Genomic DNA, 22,379 nt, shown 5'->3' with positions numbered 1-22,379 from the left:
GCTTGCATTTTTCTTGTACACATCTTCATAATGAGCAGCTTTGCTTAAAAATGCAATTTCATTAGTTGAGTAGTGCTTGAAATATTCAACTCAATTATTCAGAGTATAAAAAATTCTGTCACGTATTAGTTTACAAAAGCCTCAAAAGTGTTGAAGTTTAGACCATCAAATTTAATTGTGGTTTTTTAACATATATCACCCTGTTGAAATGACTAGTTTATTCTCATCTATGCATTGACTGAGTAAATATCGAGCTTGCACTCACACACTTGAACACCTACGTGCAGACTTTGTGAGCTGCAAAGAGATAGAAAGAGAGACAGAGAGAAACGCACCTATTATATAGATGTATCGTGTACCTACACGTGCACTTAAATTATTACACCGATATAGCGCACGATTTGCAAGATGGAGAGAGAGAGAGAGAGAGAGAGAGAGAGAGAGAGCAAGAAAGAGCAAGCTTTATTACCATTGCTAAAGCTACTGCAGCTACCACTACTGCTGTTGCTACCGCTGCCCTGTCGTATATACATTCTATGAAATAGTTAGATCTGTCAGTGCCAACTAGACCCTCCTCTCGCGAAGACACAGCTTATGTATTAAATAAAGTGGCCACTCTGCAAGCTCACGTGACCTCGACTTACCGATTTCGTCGGCTCTCATCGGCTTTTTCTTCCTCTCGTTTTATTCAATTTTTTTATTTTTTTTGTATTTTTTTTTTTTTGCATCTGCAGAAATGTTAAAGCTCCGAACGAAAGTGATTGAAAAAAACGTCATACAGAAATCGACCCATTGTGCGTCGATTGCGCTGTTCGATTCAAAAATGTGTGATCGCTTCACCGAATAGTGTTGTGTTACCGATCTACAGTAATTTTTAAGCGGATTGCGAAGCACAGACAGCATATACTTGATCGAATACGCAAGGAAAAAATCAAAGAATCGGTGATCATCTCCTCATATTTGAGATACGACACTATGACTCGTTAATTAGACAAGTTTTAATGGTATTATAAGAAAGCCGCCTAAGATGATACGAAGAAGCAGATAATTTGAGCTTGGCGCAAGCTACGGTAACCGCCGCAGGTGCAACGGCCGGCACTCTATTGCATTACGATGACCCATTGCCTTCGCCTTCTTCATCTTCTCGTAAGTCTATAATATGTACAGTAGCATAGCATCTTGGTACAATTTTAAGTCGCATTGAAAGCCGCAAGCTCAACGAGTACAACAAGTGGTTGCGTGTCAGTTGCCGCGCTTGGACAACCGTACTCTATTTGGACCTTTTTACGATTGACCCATATCCTTTTTTGGTTCTTTGCATTTAGTTAGCGTGAATATGTCTACGAAAGTCGGAATATTTGAGTTGCTGATACTTTTACAAGTTCATATCGGTTCACCTCATTCGAAAACAAATATAAAATTAATAAGCGTATAAATTATTGTACATCGCTTCAACTTCAAATTAACTTTTCAACGAACTGAGCTCATATACCGAGACTCCGATCGATTGTTAAGATAAATAACCCTATTACATCATTAAGACACAAAAATGAGTCAATTAAGAAAACTTGAAACGCAAGCTAATAGGCAGAAAAAATGAATTTATGCTCTTTGATATTAGTCGGCTGTAACAAACGAACGATATTACAAATTGATCCAAGATAATGTTGCGTTGTGTGCGCTGCACAGATTCAAAGCCAAGGCAATCGCGGATTTGTGCGCGTCACAATTGTCTCGGCATGCGCGGACATCACTCGCAAGTACAGCGCAAATTTCAAGGATTTTGCAAAGAGCACAAAAGCAGCGCAAAGAAAAGCAGAGAAAGCGACTGGGATAGCGACGCGCGCGGCATTCCATCGATATATCGGTCGAGGCGGAAAAATGACACGAGCTCGGACGTACTGCTCGTCGGTGCGAGCGATTAGTCGCGCCTGACCGATATATATCGGTCAGTCGTTGAAACGCAGCGCGTACACAGCAAGAGTGCAATAGTGCGTCAAAGAGACGCGCACGGATCTTCGCGAACAACGTGTTTTGACGATCGAAAGGAAACTTACTCGAATTATCCACTCTTCGAATTCTCACTCGGCGTACGCGCGCGCGCTCCGTCGCAGCCACATAAACGAAACATTAACGCGAAACTAGGACAAAGGCATTTTCAGCGGGCCGGCGGCGCTGTAAAATCTTTTTCAAGTGCATTGCGCTATGTCATCTCGCACGCACGCACATACACACTCACGACAAAGACAGACGCGCGCGGCCACGAGAGACGGGCTGCGAGATAAGAGATACAGGAAATTTAATTAGACACGTGTATTTTATGTTTGCCAGTGCGCGGCTGCGTCTCGCGGACATCGGCGCAACACAAAAATGAAGCAACTTTGGGCAATTTCGTATCGGCTGCTCGAGAATCGGCTCGCAGCGCGCGAGCTTGCGAGAGCACCGAACGAACTCGCCAAGGCCGCTGAAAAATGTGTTCGTGACATAGCTCAATACGGTTTTTATAATAAAATGCCTCGCCGCACTGCCTGCCTCGGAGCTTCGTCAATTCAATGTGTATCATTTAACCTGTGCTATTTTAAATTTGTCCTTTACTTTATCGTTATCGTGCTTGCGAGTTTCAAATTGAAATGCAGACGCGCGTCTGTCGAAATTTTTACTTGCATAATTGAAGGTCAACGACGAGAACTGCGAACGTGAAAATCTACTTTGCGATAGTTTTGAAAATATCGGGCAAACTGCAACGATCAATGCCAAGGTCTTTTATTTATCACGACACGTTGAATGCAAGACGAGAAGCTAATTGTAAACAAAGCTGACTGTTCTTCGATGATTAAGCTTATGTTGAACATGGCATAAATTACATTATCTGCGAGAATCCGTCACGAGAGCTCGCTGGAGTTGGAATATTTTTCGATGGCACGCGAGTATGTGCAACGAATAAGCGAGCGCGTAAAAAGTGACTGAGAGAGAGAGAGAGAGAGAAATGAAAAGTCGCGGACAACGATCTTGTGCTCGGAAGTACGTCCCTGAACGAGGCTGCGCAATGTCAATTGTATCAGCGGGCAGCCACGAGTCCGACTCCGACAGAGCAGCAGCGCGACAGAGGCAGCAGTGCTCGAGCCGCCAAAGACGTTAGCTCGTACACGGCTCGCATACCCACTACAACTGCCGCAGCTAATGCGCACTCACATTATCTGTTACATATATACACAAGCTCGCGCACTACCGACTATTTACTATCTATAGGTATATCTTGACGTTCGCCACTTTGCACTTTGCAGACCGCAAAGTCTTCTAAATATACTTATACTTCTAAGCTCCGCGCGGTAATTGCGCACAGTTCATGATGCAACTATAATTGTTACTGACTCGTTCCATCATAATGCTATTGCTTTATTGCATTCTCGGGCACCGAGTAATTAATGAATTATCGAAAAAAGCTCGTTTAATAAAAGTCACGTCAGCTCAATTATTATGTTCCATTTCATACATCTTTATGGGTGTAGGTAACAATGATCCTGTATGGACTTGGAAACTCGAAACTGGAACATGAGCTCCGTGACCGTTGTGAGTGTCTTTGTAAACAATCGTCTGAGAATAAAAAGATACCTTGATTTTTCTATATTTGCAAATTTTTTTTATATTTTTGAAAATAATAGTTTTTTCTCGAGTCTATTTGAAAACGATTCAGAGTCCAAGCTTTTACTTTTCTGCATGTAAAGTGCTGAGTTAAGGCCGACCTAACAGTGAGCTGCGTCACTTGAAGTACGCTTACGTAATATTTTATAATGTAATTTAAACTCTGAAGAAAGATTTACTCGCAGTATAAATTTTCATCGTTATCTTTTTGGAAAAGCTCTAGTTTCATGATTCCATGAAAATCTGTGTAAAGTCTGGACCGAAGTAAAATGAGTTTCGGGAATTTGCGTCAAACATAAGAGTAGCTGCTGATTTTTATACTACGTATGAAAAATATTTTCCGGACAAGTCGTAAAATAAAATTTTGTTTATCACCTGTCTGACGTCAGTCAATTGTAAGTGCAACGATTATAAGCTGCGCCATATGTAAATGCCAACCAACTGTGGCGACACTGCAAAACGACTCGACCAAACTATCTTGTCAATTGACAAATGATCTTTGTTGACACACTGGCGCTATATATCGCTACTCGAAACGAAAGTATTTATGAGTTGAAAATTGAACGATTGCCAGGATCGGCACGATGATCGCGGAGCGTCGAACGCATCTGTCTGTTTGTCGCGTCCGAGCAAGCTTACGAGACGATTTGCACGAGATATCTCGAAGTTTCGGCGCTTGTCGAGTCCGTCGATCGATCAATTTCCTGCATTGAGTTAACGAGCTACGGAGAGCAATTATCTTGGCTTTTCCAACAATGACTCGGTTGGACGAACGGACGCGCGCGTTACAGATAACCGGAAATTGTCGTGCAATTGTTGCGACATGAATATGAATAGCGCATCGCCGTTGATATAGGTATAAATTTGTTTGAAAGCTGCGCCATCGATAAAAGCTCAACAGTGAGTGTATATATAGAGAGCAAAAAAGCTCGGGATGCAGATCAAAAGTAGTCGGTCCGATGCATCACGTGGCCAACCAACGTGTCGCTGCAGGCGAGTCGATCGACGAGCTTTTCTCTCTAGGCGAGCCGAGCGAGGCCACGGAATAAGTTAATTCGTACGACGGGAGTCTCCCGGTCCGGGAACGTGAGCAGCATCGAAAGCTCTGGACCAATTGCTTATACACATAGTCGCATACAGGACGCGTCGATCGAAAAGCGAATTAGTGGCCGAGTCAGCCCGAGGAGTTAGGCGGCGTGCGAAGCGACACGAGCCATGCGCACCACGTGCTTCGATCGATAGCGTAACTGTTGGCGGTGGCGGTGGCGGTGGGCGACGCCGTCAGCCAAGCTGACACGAGGTATACGGAAACGGCTACGTATATCACATAGGTATAGCTTGGCCGCACAATGCGTGGCGCTGGCTCGCGCTCGGCCGCCTAGCGAAGCCTATACATTACGCGTGTGCCTCGTGCTAGAGGAATAGAATACTTTACTCGGCTACTACTATATATATGTGCAGCAGCTGCGCGCGAGCTTACGCGCTCTCTGCGAGAGTCTGCACTCGGCGAGCTCTCGGGCCGGCGATCAGTCCGCACTCCGCCAGTCGCCATGTAAGCGCATAAGCCGCGAGACGGCTGCTCCCCGTCCGCACACAGAGTTTTCCGTAATTCGCATCTGTCGCTACGAGCGATCGCGCACGACACTTTCGCCGTTTCGATGAGTCCGTCGCGTTAGTTCGATCTTTCGACGACGTCCCGAAAAACAAAAAAGGAGCCAAGACGCGCACGGCAAAAAAACATCCCGTGCCTGCGGAGCGACGATAGAAAACGTTTGCGCGCCTCCTCCGATCTGCATCAATTTCTATTGCACGTGTGCCTTTTTGAGCCTCGTCTCCTCGAGCCGGGCCCGCTTTCTCCTTTTATTTTTCTGCGGTGCTCGAGCTTCCTTGCGATAAAAAAAAATTTCTACCTTCGAGACAAAGTTCGCGTACAAAGTGCCATTCTTTATACGATATAATCCGATCCGAGTTAAATGAATCATCTTACCCGTGTCGGTGGTGCGTGCGCTGAATCAAGGGGTGGCGAGCTTGGCCTTTGCACATCATCGGACGAGCCAAGCTCGAGGCTAGCGGCGTAAAGGCGACACTCTGGCTGTTACAGGTAAATGACCTCGACACCATAATATACTTTGTACGTCTACATTTTTATTTTCTCTACGCGCGCTAATATCGTTGTAACTCGATGAAGTCGATGAAAATGCTAACATGGTAAATATTTTTAAAACTATACAACTCTACTCGTATAACATAAAATAATCTAAGGTAGTTTTCTTAAATATCGATTGATATTGATCTTACTCTTGAATAAGAGAACGAGAGAAAGATTTTTCTCGAAACATCTTTCCAAGCAAAAGGTCAAAAGTTCTATTATAGGCAATGTAAGCGCGCGCAAGCTTCTTCTCGCACGCCGCTGCGAACGATGAATACAAATAAGACCATCCCAACACTCTTGGGAAATCCGATATACAAAAGCATATCTGTTGTTTTTCGCAAACAGCATAATCTCGTTGTTACGTATGAATTAAATACAAAGGTATAATGTGTAAAGCAAAGGCGCTATTGCTTCGAAAGCTCTCGCGTATCGCAGCCAGCCTTGAGTCGATCTCAGCTGTCCGTTTGCTACTCGGCATCTCGCTATATATACCTATACAGCGGCTATCGATGTCTTTGCGGTTCACCGCGCGCTGCTGCTGCTCGTTGCTGCTCGCACCGACGCTCTGCGCCGCTCGTCCGACCGCGTGCAGGTTTGCTAATTAGAGGCGTCTAACCGGCCTCTTTGACGCGACCGAGCGCTAAAGCAAAGCACCAAAACGTCGACTCGCGAGACAAACGCGAGCCTAAACCGACGTCAGTGAAGCATCGAAGCAACGCGCGAGCTTCGATTGCTAAATGCCACAAGTGTCATCTGGACTCTGCCGAGAATTCGCGTGGGATAGTGCCAAATCAGCATCGAGATTTTGATATCGTTCCTTTTTTTTTCCAAACATTGCATTTTTCGAATCAAGCTCGCGCGTGGCGCTCTTGTTACGCGTCGTGTCGAGCGACTGTATCGTATTTCTGCGCACCTATTCGGATCGTAATGACGCATGTCTGCTCGTATATGCATACTTATTCGTTATTTCGATCGCGCGTCATTAGCGAATCACTTGTTTGGCTCGCCGCGATCTTTCAATAACGTAATTCGAAACTACAACGGCGCCGTCGCTGATTCAAGTTCTGCTCCGGCGTCCGTTTGCGATATCTTGGACATATTTGCAACTGAAACGCTAGAAAATTTATTCATTCATAAAATTCATCGGTAGCAGCGAGTGTAAGTGACGTTGTCGATAATGCACAACTCGAATCTCTAACTCATTCAACTTGTAACTGTGAATATCGTATCCACGCGAGTTTTCACTCAGGCGATAAATTTTGAATTATCACCTGTAATGATTTATGTATTTTACATATTTACTCGAATGAGAGAGTATTACGATTTGTTAAAGCTTTTTTATACATTTTTTGATACAATAAACATTCAATTTGAGTAACTGAGTTTAATAATTTTTTTACGAAGAATGACCCTTACCATCTGGTGCTCAAAGAGTCCGCGCGAAAATTCTCAATCGATCGAGTAGGCTTTACCGTTTATATCACAGACACGCACGTGTATTACCTGATAAAGGCTTTCATATCGCATACTAGAACGATTGTTCTTTTTTTTTGTTACGAATTCGATATCATTGTTTCGAGCTGGATTGCAATACGCATCACTGTTTATTCAGTCTACATACTTCTTGCAATTGGTGTATTTGCCCGCGGCGCAAAGTGAACTTTTCTCAGCATGGGCGCGCAAGTATCAAATCCATCATCTCAGTCGCTGTACGAGACAAACGCACACACCATAAATCGGCCTCGCCATATCATTTGTCTTGTTTTCATCGGAATCGCTTTTCATTTTGAAATTAACGTCACTGCTCATTTGTCAAATATTGTTAGTCAAGCAATTCATAAAGTTTCTTCCGTGTTTTGAGTAAAATTCCAAAGAAAAAGGAATATTTTCATTGGGGAAAAATGTGGGTAACCTGACGTAAACGTTTGTTTAAATGTACAAATTATCGTGTGCTCACTCTGGGTGACTGATAATACTTTTTGGCCATGAATTTTTCTCGCAAAAAAGTTAGTAGTGAGTGAACATTTTATAAAAAATGTTGAACAAATAAATTGTGTGATTTTTTGATAAATTAAAGGTGTTTATGCAATACAAACAAAAAGACTAAATCAGATAAAGATAAATCGCGCAGGAAAAAAATGCGTCTATTTCGAGACGCAACATACAGGAATTTCTATTTTTGTTTCGCTCGGTGTGATAGAAAAGCTTGGAAAAGGGTAGTGCGCTCATTTAAATTTTGTCAATCGTTTCATTTCATTCCACCTATCGAAGAACAATTGATCGAAAAGAAAAAGAAATTTTGATAATTTTAATTTCGAGAACAATTACAATTAACAAGTGACGTAGGTGGCTAAAATTAATCGATCAGCTCATCGACGCTTTTCGCTGCGATCATTACTCTCTACGACGCTATCCGCTCTCGCGATCATCGATAATCATGAACTTCATCAAGAGGCGCATTAAGATTCAAGCTCGCTCGGGTCTCGACTCGAATGCGCGGGTAAATTCGCGCTTTCGATCGATACAAGAGAGAGAGAGAGAGCAGACCCGGGAGCGGGTCGGAGATAATCGATCCGCTCCGGGGATGGATTGTCGCAGCTCGCATGCATCGTACTTGGGGGTGCGCGAACTCGCGGTGGCTTGAGAGCTTTTAAAGGAGGATAGCGAGCATGCGCCGCGTTTATTAAGAGGTAAATAAAGAATCTGCCTCGCACGCGTTATGTATACATGCTCCGCTGTATCGCAGATCATCGACGATCGACGAGAGGTCAAGGCTTCTGGGCGACGAGCTACCGCCGCCGCGTGCATCGGCCATCGGCGGCAGAGAAAAATACTATGGCAGCTGTCCCCGTTGCTCCATCAGGTAATTCATGTTCTCGTATACGTATACGTAATAGCCCCCGCGGAGCAGTATGGAAATGCCTTATCAAAGGCAATTTTCTCGCGCACGACTGCACCGGCTAGCCCGCGCGTTATTTTATATGTAGCATGTACACCTTCTGGATGTACGCGTTGTATAACTGGCCGTATTCGACATTCGCGACGATCGACGCCGATCCATTGCAGTGCCTCCGCGAGGCAACGAGTCGGAACGAGCGATAGCGTCATTGACGCACGATTTTTTCAAAGAACGATAAGCGTTACGACGAATTGCACTCTCGTTAATGTCGACACACGTGTGTAGTGACGCGTGTCCACTCGACGATTTTCCCTGTTTCGCGAGGGTGCCGCAGCTTTCCAACCCTGAACAAGCGAACCTTATAGCTTTGTTCATTATATCTTTTTCCATTGAGTCATTTCATCGGCAAATCCTTTGTTGAGTCTCCTCGTCTCCTCCCTTCTTTTCACCTGCTTGATTCATCGATCTTCAATTCCACTTTGTGTTTGCAAACGTTACGTTTGGCCAATCGCGTGTACGCGTTAATTCGTTCTTACGCAATACACGTGTAATTAATTATAATGATAGCGCAATCATTTGCGTCGCCGCAGAAATAAATCAATATGTTAATCGTCATAGTTATTACTTGGTGCATGATTTGCCGATACTAATAGCAATAGCTTTGCGTTTACGCTTGATTTTCATGAAAACAATAAATAATAGCAAGCAATAACTTGCTCGATTTCCAATATTTTGCTGCTTTTAAGCGACCGCTACATTCACCCATCGGTCTTGTCGAGTCGCAATTTGAAATTCGATAAAATTTTCAGCGCTCGTACGATTTCATCTCCTGCGTTTTGGTATTGAACTTGCACGCGGCGCTCGTCGGAGATTCGCGCGGAACTTTCCAGTCTACGTACGCTTATATATCGATCTATGATGCAGCCGCGTGCGTTTCGCCTATAAAAAAAAATTATACCAGAACAAACACGAGCGAGCGAGCGCCGCGCGGCATCGGCGTCGGCGGCGGCAGCAGCGACCGATCTTTATCTCGCCGCAAAAACACGTCGATCAAACTAAATTCAATGTTCTGCCTGCTCACCTACTTCTATTTTTCCAGACGTCGAAAAATTCCATGTTTTAGCCAACGATTGCCATGTTTTGACAACAGTTTCTGATCGCGTGTTTGTTTACACTGTTAGTTTTGGAAAAAATTGAGTTCAATAGACAGCAAGCGTCAAAACATTTTCACGATTCAGTTGTTCGGTGACGAAATCACTGGGCCAAGTAATCTTGACAATGCAACCTTCGATTAATCGACTTCAAGGTTCATCCAATCACTGAACAAACTTATATGGAGAATTGAGCACAGGTACAGTGATTGGTCGGTGAAACGTTGAAGCTCGACGCGGAAAATGTTTCGCGGTCTCTTGCGCATGCAAAAAATAATTAAATCAACGTCGAGTCCAGGAAGCTTCGATCGAGCAAATTTGTGATGGAATTAAAATTTACCTTCAGCGGAGTCGATTGGAGGCTTCGAAAGGTTCGCCGGTAGCGGGTTGACAATGAGCGACGTCGTTCGTTTAAACACAATTTTTTATCGAGTTTATACATCTGCCTATATATACAAGTGGCGCCTATTAGTATACACAACGAAGCCGATAAAAGCTGCGACATGTGTAAAGTCGTGTTAGATTGATAACCAAATTAAAAGTCGATGCGCGATCGATAGCAGCTGAGAAATTTTGCAGGAGAATTCGTCGGGTGCAGTCACGTTCGAACTTTGTCGATTGACATGGGGGGTAGTTCGCAATGGAACCTTCGAAAGGATACGACGAAAAGCGGCGCAGAGAAACGCGGAAAAAATCGTAGCCAGCGACGGTATACAAGATGCCGAAAAGAAGGCAAGTTTGCGGGCAAAATTGGCAAAGACGATCGATACACGATACGCGAGTTTTATTAAGGTGCCGTTATCAATTATCGAGTATACACGATAGAACCGAGGTGGTGGCGGCAGTGCAGATGACTATAGCACGGCACACGGCTCGTTTCTCTCTTTCTCTCTCTTTCTCTTTCTCTCCGTCTTTTTCTCTCTGTCTGCGGCGTACATGTGCTTGTTTGCGACACACGCCTGTGTGCGTGTAGGTATATAGACTGACATATCCGTGAGAAAGAGAGGCGCGATATAATATAATTGATAACACGGCCTGCTGGCTGATGTGCCGGCGCAGTTCAGTCGTAAAATGATACAAGTTCAGGTGGAGCAGCATCAGGTACGGCCGCAAGAGCAGCTCGAGAACTTTGCCACCGGAAGCAACAATAGCAGCAACAGCAGCACCAGCAGAATCAGTAACAACAGCAAGCATGAGACAGACGAGTACGTGTGCAATAAGCATCGCTAATTTCTTTCGATACCCCCCACATCTCTCCCCGAGCATCCATCGAGCTTTTTTTCCTCGTTTTTCGAAAAACTTTTTCAAAAAGGCCGCTACTGAAAACATCGACGATCACGAAACGCGTCGCTCTCGTGAACTTTCGACCAGTAGTAGGGTAGGGGAGCTGATTTTCCTCGTGCGCTAAAATTTTGTGTTGTGTCGGCGTTTAGCGCGAGTACGTAGACATCCGCGCGCGCGCGCGCGCGAGTGACGTCGGCAACGAGACGACGTGCCTGCACTCACTCGGGTCTATTTCCGTCCGAGCTCGAGTGACCGACGATACGTAGCAGCGCGTGAAACGAGCTTGTGAAAGCAATTAGCCGCTTTTTGCTGTAGCTGCACGCGCGGCAATTATCATCTTTTTTTTGAAAGTCCAGCACAATCTGGCTGGGCCAAGCCGCTACCGACTTCCTCGATCAAGCACGTGCACAGCTGACGCTTATGACCGAACGAGCTTTTACGCGCACGAATCGCTGTAAAACGTGCGGATCGATCGGAGCCGATTGCGCATATCCTGTGGACACCCGCGTCCTACGCTCGTGTCCCAGTGAAGTTGTGTAACGTACATATAGATATAGGTGCGGAATATAGCTGCGACTCGTAATTCATTTTCTCAGCCTAGCTGACATTGCTGATAATGGGAGATGATATTCAATGCCTACTCAAACAGCCACGCAGTTTACACACAGAAACTTATTGGGCGGCTCTCTGGCGTACTCCAAAAAACACCCGCGGCTCGAGTCTGACTTTGAATCGCACAAGTGTATACACACATTATACCCACGTCGTATATTTATCGCGATAATGACGATAAATACAAGTGCGATCAAAATTTACAATACGCGCAGCAACCGTTTTTTCTTCTAAGGTATAACACGACACTTGTAAGGCCAAAGCCCGCGATTCGCGCACCCGATTCGAGTCTACCTCGGCTGCTCGGCATTCTTGCGATGTCTCGCGTTATGTTTGCGTTTGTTTACGTGCAAACGTCAAAAGTGCACATTCGTGGAATCGCGATTGGTTCCCACCGAGTTTACTTTTTAGCGATTCAAAACAAAAAAAAACTGGTGCGGTGATCCGCGCTCTCGAGCCGTACGTGTGTGACGCTCGTTGAAGGTAGCGATCGGCAAGAGATAAGATAGATCGATCGAACGTTTCTGGTTTTCTAGACAGGCATTGCCTCTCGTATTTTCGTAACTCAAGAGAAGTGCGCCTTATTAATTTGGATGAATCTTTGTTTGTTATTAATAACGTAAGAAGACGCGATAAAAATGGCAGCTCATTTTTTTACCCGAGTAATCGGAAGATCGAGCAGATCTCAATTTTTCATAAAAAAATTGATATAGCCTAGGAGCATATATTTTTTAACGATATACTTGGAACGAGGATGCCAATAACGAAAGCCTTCGATGGTATACTCCTCTTACACGAGTGAAATGAAATCGTTGAATGGGTAGAATGCAATATCGAGGATAATCAATGATTTTGTTGCAGTGAGCAATGTAAGGAGGCCCTACTGGTGGCGGCAGCAGCAGCAGCAGCAGCAGCAACAGCAGCGTCAACAACAACAGAAGAAAGAAAAGGAGCTGCAACATCCCGTCGGTCGTGCTCCTCGTCGTCGCTGCCGCTCGCAGCAGGAGAGCCTAGCACAACCACCGATTCAGCGGGCGAGATGTCGTCGCCACCGGGAGTCGGGGCGAGCCTCCTGCGGGAGCATCCGCAGATCGCTCGGATGACACCGACCGGCGGCAGGTCGCGCACCTGCTCCGAGTCCAACGTCGGCGCGCACGTCTCGCTGGCCCTGGCCAACTCGGGCCTCCTCGGCTGTCCCGGCTGCTCGAGCAGCGCCGCGGCCCTGCACCACCTCGGCAAGCTGCAGTTCGACACGGCCTCGGGCGAGGACTCGGCCAGCCTCCTCGAGGAGGGCGGACTCGCTCGGCTGCCGGACCTCGTCGCCGAGAGCAAGATCTACGACGAGTCCCAGGAGCCCCGCGAGTCCTATCTCGCCATCACGCTGCAGGTCTCGATACCGTTCTTCATCGCCGGTCTCGGTATGGTCGGCGCCGGCCTCGTTCTCGACGCCGTTCAGTACTGGAACGTTTTTCTACAAGTCAAGGAGCTGATGATACTGGTGCCCGCTCTGCTGGGCTTGAAGGGCAATCTGGAAATGACGCTGGCGTCGAGGCTCTCGACTCAGGCCAATCTCGGTCACATGGACACGCCGAAGCAGCAATGGTACATGATCGTCGGCAATCTCGTCTTGATTCAGGTGAGATCGATTCGCTTTTAATGAGATTCGTGCGGTTCGTGTAGCTAATCGACGGAGCCGCAAAAAGTGCGATACGCGGAAGTCATCGCGATACGGCGCCGTCGATTCGCATAAATCATCGCGCAGCCTCAGTCGATGTTTGCAGTGCAAGTAAGCCAATGCATATTTGCACGCGAATCGCGTTCTCATCTCCCAAAAGGTCTAAACGGCCAAGTTGGCTCTCGTTTGAATTACGAGTCTTATTTGCGCTGTCGGATAAAAATAGAACCGCGCCGAAAGAAAAAATGCTCGTATAAATTTATCACACGATCCATAGAGAAAAGCTCAAGAAATGTGCGTACGTAATTGCAGTGTCAGGCGATCGTGGTGGGCTTCCTGGGCTCGATCGTGGCCATGGTGATGGGCGCGCTGCGTAACGGCACGGTCTCGCTGGACCACGCATATCTGCTGTGCGCCTCGAGCCTCGTGACGGCCTCGCTGGCCTCGTTCGTGCTGGGCCTCATCACGGCCGGGGTCATCGTGTTCTCGCGCCACTGCCACATCAATCCTGACAACGTGGCGACCCCCATAGCCGCCAGCCTCGGCGACATCACCTCGCTGGCCCTGCTCTCCTGGATCTCGACCATCCTCTACGAGGCCATCGACAAGCAGGACTGGCTGGCGCCCCTCATAATCGCCTGCTACGTCCTCGTCACGCCGCTCTGGGTCTGGATCGCCAAGAAGAACAAGTACACCAACAACGTCCTCTACTCCGGCTGGACGCCCGTCATCGTCGCCATGCTCATCAGCAGGTAATTAGGCCACCTCTGGCTCGCTTCGACTTTGTCAAGAGATTTCGTTACTTAATTATTATGAACTCGCTGCTCTAGTCTTGGCGGACTGATCCTCGAACTGATGGTGTCGCGCTCGGGAAAAATCACGGCCTTCCAGCCTGTAATCAACGGCGTCGGCGGAAACCTCGTGGCCGTGCAAGCCAGCCGGATATCGACGGCGCTGCACAAGCAGGCTGATCTGGGCACTCTGCTCATTCCACCTGGACACACTCACCCGGTTATCTTCATCACTCCCATCGCCAGTTTCTTCGGCAAAGGTCAGTCGATCGATCGAGTGAGAGTTAATTTTATAACACGGTATAAGCTGACTTTGATTGTTCGTTATATAGGTATGCACGCGCGAACGACCCGCGTGCTCATGGCCATGGTCATTCCGGGCCACGTAGCCTTCCTCTACCTGCTCAAGTACCTGAAGGAGGGCGAGGTCTCCATGAGTATGCTCTTCGTGTTCGTCTACCTGTGCGCGGCGACCCTGCAAGTGGCGGCGCTCCTCTACATCGCCTACATCATGATCCACTGGATGTGGAAGCGGCGCATCGACCCGGACAACTCGGCGATACCCTACCTCACGGCCATGGGCGATCTGCTGGGCATCAGTCTGCTCGCCATCGCCTTCCAGTTTCTCTATCTCGTGGGCGACCAGACCGAGTCCGAGGCGGCGGTACTGCCGGCCCAGGCCTCCCTCGTGCCGGGCTCGTGAATCGGCTTCCAGCTCGATCGAGCCCTGGCCTACTTACGCGGCTGATGCACCCGAGCCACATCGACTCTGCGCCGATAGCCACCCCATCGTCCCCATCGTGCTTCTTCGCGACTATTGACATTTTTCCCCCATTTCTTTGACTTTGACTTTTCTTTCGCTCGCGATTGTCAACGGTACTAGATCGATCCGCGTCTCTCGGTAAATGGATCGCACCTGCTTAGAGTCGCGGACGACTTGGTTGTCTCTGACACTTGAGAGTTGAATAAGCCTTCGAGTACTTTTCTACTTGTAGTTCGTATAGTGAGTAAAATACGTTTCGAGTCGCTGATGTCAGCCTCGTCGTTCGCTCTTTTTTCCTGGCTAATATCACACCAAGCTCGTACGTATTTTTTTTATAAAATGTTTTATTACGTTTACGTGTACTGGCCGTGTGGTGATTCGCATTTACCTTATTTCTCATCGAAATCAAAACTTAACGCAACGAGGATCTAAGTTGGCATTTTGTACACGAGACTTGCCTTTCACCCCCCTGTGGCCGCTTTCATGATTTCTCTTTCGAATCGTGATTATATTTTAATATTCGCACTGTACTCAACGATAGGTAGTGACATCATTTTTAATTTGAAGCAGCTATGCTTTCTTTACCATCCCTTGTGAAAATTTTAACGATAATAAAAATTATGCAAGTGCTGAATGCCATGCAGTCGAGCTTGCACAAGCTGACCGAGCCATGTGTAGCAAAATTGAGAATTTTGAAGAACTTTCATCGACAAGTCGGTGCAAAAAACTAGTAAATTCGTGGCCTTAGAACTCCCGTATCTAGTATCGCAACGTAGTTATGATTTGAACCACGCAATAGCTTGTTAGACAAGTAAGTTTTGCGATATAGTACAAATTTCATCGAGCCGGGCCGTTATTTCACTTTTTACTTAAGTCTCGAAATTTTGTTCTTTTTATTTATGACAAATTCATAAACTTGTATGAGCAGTAGTGCATATTAAGTTGTATTCCTGATTATGATGATTGGCTTGAATTAACGTACTAATTATAAATTCAAGCATTCTACAAATTATATTAACACTGGGTGCAAAATGTTATTGTACCCGAAATAATGCAATTTGAGAAGTTGCACTCATGTGCCAACAAATAATTGCAATAGAGCATAATATGATTTTTTCATTTGCAAGGTTCGGGAAAAGTTTTAACTATCGAGTTTTAAATATAAACGTGAATGTGTGCCAAAGAGTTCACTCAGTTGAGACTAAAACAGTATCCTCAACGAAAACACAAACTTTCATCGTCAATTAATCAACCTTAAGTTTTGAATAATTGTTTGAGTGATAAAACCACTTGTAGAACATTAAACTTCAAGGTGTTGCTACGAACGTCCGTTGTAAATATCATTATATATAAGAAAAACTAGGATGAGAAAAAACATCCGAAATAATTTAAAACAAACTAACATTAGTGTAATTGGAAGTAAATACTACGATCTTTGTAAAAAATGTTATTTCACGTAAAAAGATTATTCAAATGCGCGCTAAAAAATTCGTTCTTAAAGTTACTAATTGCCTAAAAAATTATTTTCTCTGCGTGTTAAATATCACGTTTTAACGAGATTCTGTAAATATGAGTAAAGTAATAAAACTAGAATGATGAAAACAATTATTTTTGTAAATGATATTTTATAATCCATGAATTGACAGGCATATATTTTTCATGTAGAAAAAAACCTGTTGATCTCCGTTAATGTTTATAAGTAAGTTTTTGATGAATTGATTAAACCAATTAACTTTTGTAATTATTCTAAGCCACAATTGTATTATATTTGTGGCCATGAACCATTGCGTATACGTTCTGTAGAGATACGAGTAGTCAAAGTATATTGTTACAAAATTTTTGTTAGCACGATTTACAAAATGATTTATAAATGTATAACGATCAGAAAAATGTTGTATTCATTCCAATAATGCTCGTATTTATTACGAGCACTTTTTTCTTGCGTGCATCGCATTATCTTGGACAATAAAGAATGAGATTAATTTTTCTATGATAGTTAAATGGAGTTCTAAAATCAAGACTATTTTGTAAAAGCAGATTTAAAACTTGACGTCGAATCTCTTGAGATATTTATAAAAAAAAATCCATACAATAAATCAACACATTCCACCACATGTTTTTATCAAAATCAGTAGGCTATTTTTTTTTGTTTTTATCAAGTAAAAAAATATTAAATTATTGGAAAAATAATATTTTTAATTTTATTTAGTATAAATACTTGAATGTACAAAAATCTAAATATTTTACGATAATTAAAAAATAACTAGTCGATGTATTATTGAGAATTTAAGTTACCACATTGTGAAGATTGATTTACCAAAAGAATAAATGAATGTGTGCATAATTCAAATTGAATTATTCCGATAACAAAGTATTGTAATGTCATGATCTACTTGGTACACTTTTTATATTCATGCGCGAAATTAAGATAAACTCAAAAGGCACGCTTGGGCACTTTTTCAGATTCTTCAATTAAAATAAAAATATATTTAACAAAAATTAGGATCAGTCATTTCCTTATCACTCGCACTTGTACATTTTAACTCATAGATTATGAGCTTGAATAATTCTATGTTTAAAAAGACCTTGGAAGAGCACAATAAAATAATCCGATTCAATGATACCTAGCTTCTATAGTGATGTAGAAGTACTTATAATACACTATTATACAGAGTAAATTTAACATTTGGCAGTAAATTAGTAAGTCGACTTTTCGCGCAGTAAAAATATTTTACTGCAGTTTGGCCTCCTCTTTCACTTTCCATACAATTAATTCCATACAAGCAACAGCGTCTTCCTTACTATCGTGACCAGCAACTGGAATTCAAAGTAATGTATTTATAAAATATCGCTCTTTCTTGCAGCTTATTTATTGCATCCATCTAAGTCAATACTCACCGTCATTTTGTATAATTTTTCGGAGATAATCTGAACATAAATTTTTCAAAGCTCTTTTGAAAGGTGGACCATTTTTATGTGGAAACATAATGCTAGTATCGACAACTGTATCATGTAAAAGTTTCATCACTTTAAAATCACTTTCTAAACTATGACCCACGAGTATAGTTTTAGATGAAAACATTGAAAGAAGTGTTGCTTGAACATCTAACAATGTAGTTGTCACATTTTCCATGTGTTCCTCGGTAATACCAGAAAACCTGAGTATAATACAGACATTTTCAATATATACCTGACAATCTTTTTATTAATTCATATTTTTTAACAAACCTTGTATTATAATCAATAATTGGATTTGTTGGCTTTACTAAAGTTTCATAAATGACTTCGCAATCATCATTAATTACAGTAACGCGTGCAAGTTCCAAACCTTGAGTAGTGTAACACATTTCACAGTCAAGAGCGTAAACGCCTTGCTTTTCAGGGGCAGAATCATCTAGAAAATAAAAAAATTTTTAGGATATCTTTCATGCTCGAGTCAAAAATGTTTCCAGAATTTTACCTTTATCTAATGTTTTTACAAAACCCCTTAAATTTTCGAGATCTAGCAAATCCCAAACATGTGTTGGAGCATCACAACAGCCATCTGATGAACCATCTTGTTTACAACACATGTATTTACTTTCTCCTCTAAATGTGAATTTTCTAGCATAATGATATATACAATTTTCCTTTTTTATGGGTATGCCATGCTTATCAACCATAAATGGTTTATTACAACGGCAGCAGAATCGCTGGTTAGGCACTTTGGATGGATTTGATTGACCTCTTGTACTGTATGAATATAGTTTTGCTCGACCCTAAATAATTCAAATTAAATTTTTAAAATTATTATTCAAATAAATTATAAGAGCGACCAAGCTCACCTTTGGTCCTTCAGGATGTGGCCTTGGAAAACCATTGTCTTTGAGTTGCTGATCAGTCAGTATCCACTTTGAAAGCTTATTATATAGTGTTTCACCTTTGAAATTTACAATGAATTTCTTTGGTTTAACAACACTAAAACTACCCTTAACTTTTCCCAACAGGATGGCTTCATGTGAAACCATACCTGCACCAGCAGATGTTGTTGGCTCTGCACTTTTCTGATCAACTTCTTTACGCAGTCTATGTACAGTCAACATGCATGAGTTTTTATACACATTTAGTGCTTTGCACTTTTCGTAGCAAGTTAATTCTTCGCGAGTAGCTCTTTGGGCAGCATCGTCATGACAGTCATAAATTTGCACACAAATATCTTGCATAGCGTTTACATAAAACTGACGCACGTTTAACGGAAACTTTGCTGTTCCTGATGGTTGTATAGGTTCCGGTCGAGTTAATTGCGGTACCTAGAAAAGTAATTTGTATCAAAGACGTAATTATTCAAATGTTTAAATTCAATCTATCAAACGATTAATTTACCACTTGAGGCACATGGGCAACACGAGCACCTTTTCCTTTTTGAGTTTGTGCAATGGTCTTGGTTTCCACTTTAGTTACTTGTTGCATGACTTTTTTCTTTTCCAGAGCCAATAACATAGCATAAGGAACCCCAGCTATTCGAACTCGATCTGTACAATACAATAAAATGATTAATTTTTATGGAAAAATCTCAAGAACATATTTTTTATGAACAAAATGTGATTATTTACTATTTCCATTAACTGTTGACTCCTTATGAGAAGTTGAACCAGGATTGGAAGTTTTTTCATTGGCCATTTTCATGGAAACTTTATCAGTGTGGGCTTCTTTTTCTTCAGATTTTTTGGCTGCAATTTCTTTCGATAATCGCCATCTTTCATACATTTTTTGCTGAGGATTAGGAAGGCGTTTTTGAACTTGAGTTGGTCCAACTGATTTTATTATATTTGTAGAAGCAGATGCATGAGCAATGCGTTTTTTCCCAATTTCTTCTGGTTCTTCCACATTTGGTTTAGATTCAGTCTTAACTTCTTTTGGTTGTTCGATGACCTCATATTCCTGATGAAAGAGAAACTTAAATTTTTGTTTTTGTAATACCATATACATAATTGAATAAGTTATTTTACCTGAAATATTTTTCTACATTCTTCTTCCACATCATACTCAGAATCAGATTCATCAAAAAGTGAGTTATCATTGATAGGTGAAAACTCTTCATACTCAGGGCTATCACATTTATTAATATCACTTGACTTTTCTGCGCTTATATTTTTTAAATCATCAGTTGCTTTGTCAGACTTATGGCTATGAGAACTTTTGTTACTAGAACTTCTGTGAGAGCTACTTTTACTTTTATGTTCTGTTGAACTGGATTTGCTTCGACTTTTATCTTTTTCTTCTGTTCTGTGATTAGATTTATCCTTACATTCTCTCTTATCTCTAGAATCTTTTGAACTTGAACGTTTATCTTTTTCAGATTTGCTCCTTCTTCTACTACTCGTAGAACTCGACTCTTTACTTCGACTATCTTTGTCTCTTTTTCTGTCTCTTGAAGATGATGATGAACGATCTTTTTCATTACTTCTAGAAATATGTTTGTGTTTATCTTTTTCCCTACTTTTTTTATCATCTTTATCTTTAATTTTTTCTTTATTTTTTTTCTCTTCGTGTTCTTTATCCGTTCTTCTTTCTTTTTCCTTATTTTTGTCTTTATCTTTAGCTTTTGAATACCTTGAATCAACTTCTTTATTTTTTTGATGCTCAATATCTTCTTTTTGGTTTAATGTATTCCTAATATCAATTTCTTTCGTTTTTTGAGCATCTTTTTCCAATTTGATGGATTCATTAATAATCTTACCAAGTTTTGGATCAACGTTTGGAATATCTTCCAAAACCATCAATGGATCATTTTTTTCAGTTTTTATGGATTCTTTTCTAAATCTCAGTACATCTGAATTATTATCATTCAAATTTTCAACAATGTGATCCACCTTTTCTGTTTTAACAATCGTTTTTTCTACCACTTCATCTTCAAAAACTTTACTGAGTAATAGATCTAAATTAGAATGATCATTACAATCTTCATCATCTGATACAGTAATAACTTCTTCATCCAAAGGCTTTTCAATTGTTGTCAGTGGGATTTCCATAATATCATCAGATTTATCTTGTGCAGAACTTATATTGAGTTCTGGGTTGTATGTAATTTTCTCAAGATCCTCATAAGATTCATCATTAAAATGTATGTTTAATGGTACTTTTGGTTTTCTTGGTACATATTCTTCTCTTCGTTTTTTTGGTTTAGGATAATATGCGTCATCCTTTCTCTTGATTTTTTCTGGTACATATGCATCATCATTAATGCTAGTAGTTTCACATGCATCTAAGTAGGAATCATATTTTGTAGATGGAATATATTCAAGAGTTGAATTTTTATTAATTGGCTTAGATGGGTTTATTGCTGTTGGTATATAAGACGGTGCAGATTCTTTTGCTGTACCAACATTTCGAATTATATCCATCCATGGTTTTTCATTACCAGAAACCTTTCTTTTAACAGCTTTGCTTTCACGAGTAAGTTCATAAGCTGGGACGGGTAAGTGTCGCTTTTTTAATTCAGCAATCGGCGTTGGAGTATACTGCAGTGGAGGAGATACTTTTGAATGTTTACTGCTGGATACAATTGAAGAAGTATCATTATTACTTATAGATGTTGTAAGTACATTTGATACTAGTTTTTTATTAAGACCCTCTACAACTTTATTGGCAATACTATCAGCATCTGTAAGATTTTCATCAGCTAGTGCTTTTTTTACAGCTTCACTGATTTTCTGAAGTACTTCAGAATTGGCAGAATTCAATGGACTAGCTTCATTCTTCTCAACTTGTTGAGCTTTTGATATTGATTCAGAAACAATAGCTGTAGATGTGGTAGCTCCATCTTTAAAATCAAATAAGAATATATTTAAAAATAATTTCATGCAACATGATAAACAATGTTAACTTCATTTGCAAAATTTCTTTCTAAATATCCGAAAAAATAATTTAAATCGTAAAAATATACGGAAATTCAACGTCAATTTCTTTTCGTATTTCTAGTATGTAACAAAATAATTGCGAGAAAATGTACGAGAAAAACAATTTACCTTTTCGTGTATGTCTAAAGTGACAGTAAGGCCGCTCACAATAGCCGTTTTCATAAAACGGACAATTGATGCCTTTAAAATAACCTGTTGATGGAAGCATTACTAATTGCTCATTGCATCATTTTAGCAGTAATGACATTTCTCTTCTTCCTTATCTCGCGAAATCAATAACATCAACAAACTTCTACCGTGACCAAAATTTGCGTAGAAGGGTTGTAATGACAAATCATGAGTCACTTACAGAGTCCTTTGAGCAAATAAACAATTCCGATCAAACATTGCAGTACATTACGCAGATTTGTACAGCAAAATGCTCATTTGAATGTAGTTATTTATAAACTTCGTATTAACTATGTATACACTCAACTAAGGTGTATGTAAATTGAACTTTTGAGACAGTTGA

At 42.0% G+C, this 22,379-nt stretch overlaps 2 protein-coding genes across 2 annotated transcripts; one reads left to right on the top strand and one right to left on the bottom strand.

The window, feature by feature from the left end:
- Positions 1-10,753: 10,753 nt before the first annotated feature.
- LOC106649846 (solute carrier family 41 member 1-like) lies at positions 10,754-17,151 on the top strand. The gene is made up of 5 exons (XM_014367505.2): positions 10,754-11,049; positions 12,602-13,376; positions 13,728-14,167; positions 14,246-14,466; positions 14,539-17,151. Exons 1-5 carry the CDS (start codon positions 10,916-10,918, stop codon positions 14,907-14,909), a joined length of 1,941 nt encoding a protein of 646 aa, XP_014222991.1. The 5' UTR covers positions 10,754-10,915; the 3' UTR covers positions 14,910-17,151.
- Positions 17,152-17,159: 8 nt separating this feature from the next.
- Positions 17,160-22,076, bottom strand: LOC106649845 (RNA exonuclease 1 homolog). The gene is made up of 9 exons (XM_014367504.2): positions 21,977-22,076; positions 19,958-21,771; positions 19,562-19,889; positions 19,332-19,480; positions 18,794-19,258; positions 18,430-18,727; positions 18,198-18,363; positions 17,868-18,127; positions 17,160-17,786 (listed from the first exon to the last, which is right to left on the bottom strand). The coding sequence occupies exons 1-9, from the start codon at positions 22,074-22,076 to the stop codon at positions 17,701-17,703; spliced, it is 3,666 nt and encodes a 1,221-aa protein (XP_014222990.1). The 3' UTR covers positions 17,160-17,700.
- Between the last annotated feature and the right edge of the window lie 303 nt (positions 22,077-22,379).

This window comes from Trichogramma pretiosum, unplaced genomic scaffold, assembly GCF_000599845.2.
Source record: "Trichogramma pretiosum strain Unisexual culture from Peru unplaced genomic scaffold, Tpre_2.0 scaffold44, whole genome shotgun sequence".
NCBI lineage: Eukaryota > Metazoa > Arthropoda > Insecta > Hymenoptera > Trichogrammatidae > Trichogramma > Trichogramma pretiosum.
The sequence above is the reverse complement of the archived record's forward strand: the minus strand, read 5'-3'. Positions and strand labels throughout refer to the sequence as shown.

What these genes read in the sequence shown, in the direction of transcription:
- LOC106649845 (XM_014367504.2), bottom strand. Translation starts at nt 22,076, where the DNA reads ATGCTTCCATCAACAGGTTATTTTAAAGGCATCAATTGTCCGTTTTAT. An exon ending in GTCAACAGTTAATGGAAATA is followed by an intron (nt 19,481 to 19,561) that starts GTAAATAATCAC and finishes TGTATTGTACAG; the next exon opens with ATCGAGTTCGAATAGCTGGG. An exon ending in TTGCCCATGTGCCTCAAGTG is followed by an intron (nt 19,259 to 19,331) that starts GTAAATTAATCG and finishes TTACTTTTCTAG; the next exon opens with GTACCGCAATTAACTCGACC.
- LOC106649846 (XM_014367505.2), top strand. Translation starts at nt 10,916, where the DNA reads ATGATACAAGTTCAGGTGGAGCAGCATCAGGTACGGCCGCAAGAGCAG. An exon ending in AGCAAGCATGAGACAGACGA is followed by an intron (nt 11,050 to 12,601) that starts GTACGTGTGCAA and finishes ATTTTGTTGCAG; the next exon opens with TGAGCAATGTAAGGAGGCCC. An exon ending in GCAATCTCGTCTTGATTCAG is followed by an intron (nt 13,377 to 13,727) that starts GTGAGATCGATT and finishes ACGTAATTGCAG; the next exon opens with TGTCAGGCGATCGTGGTGGG.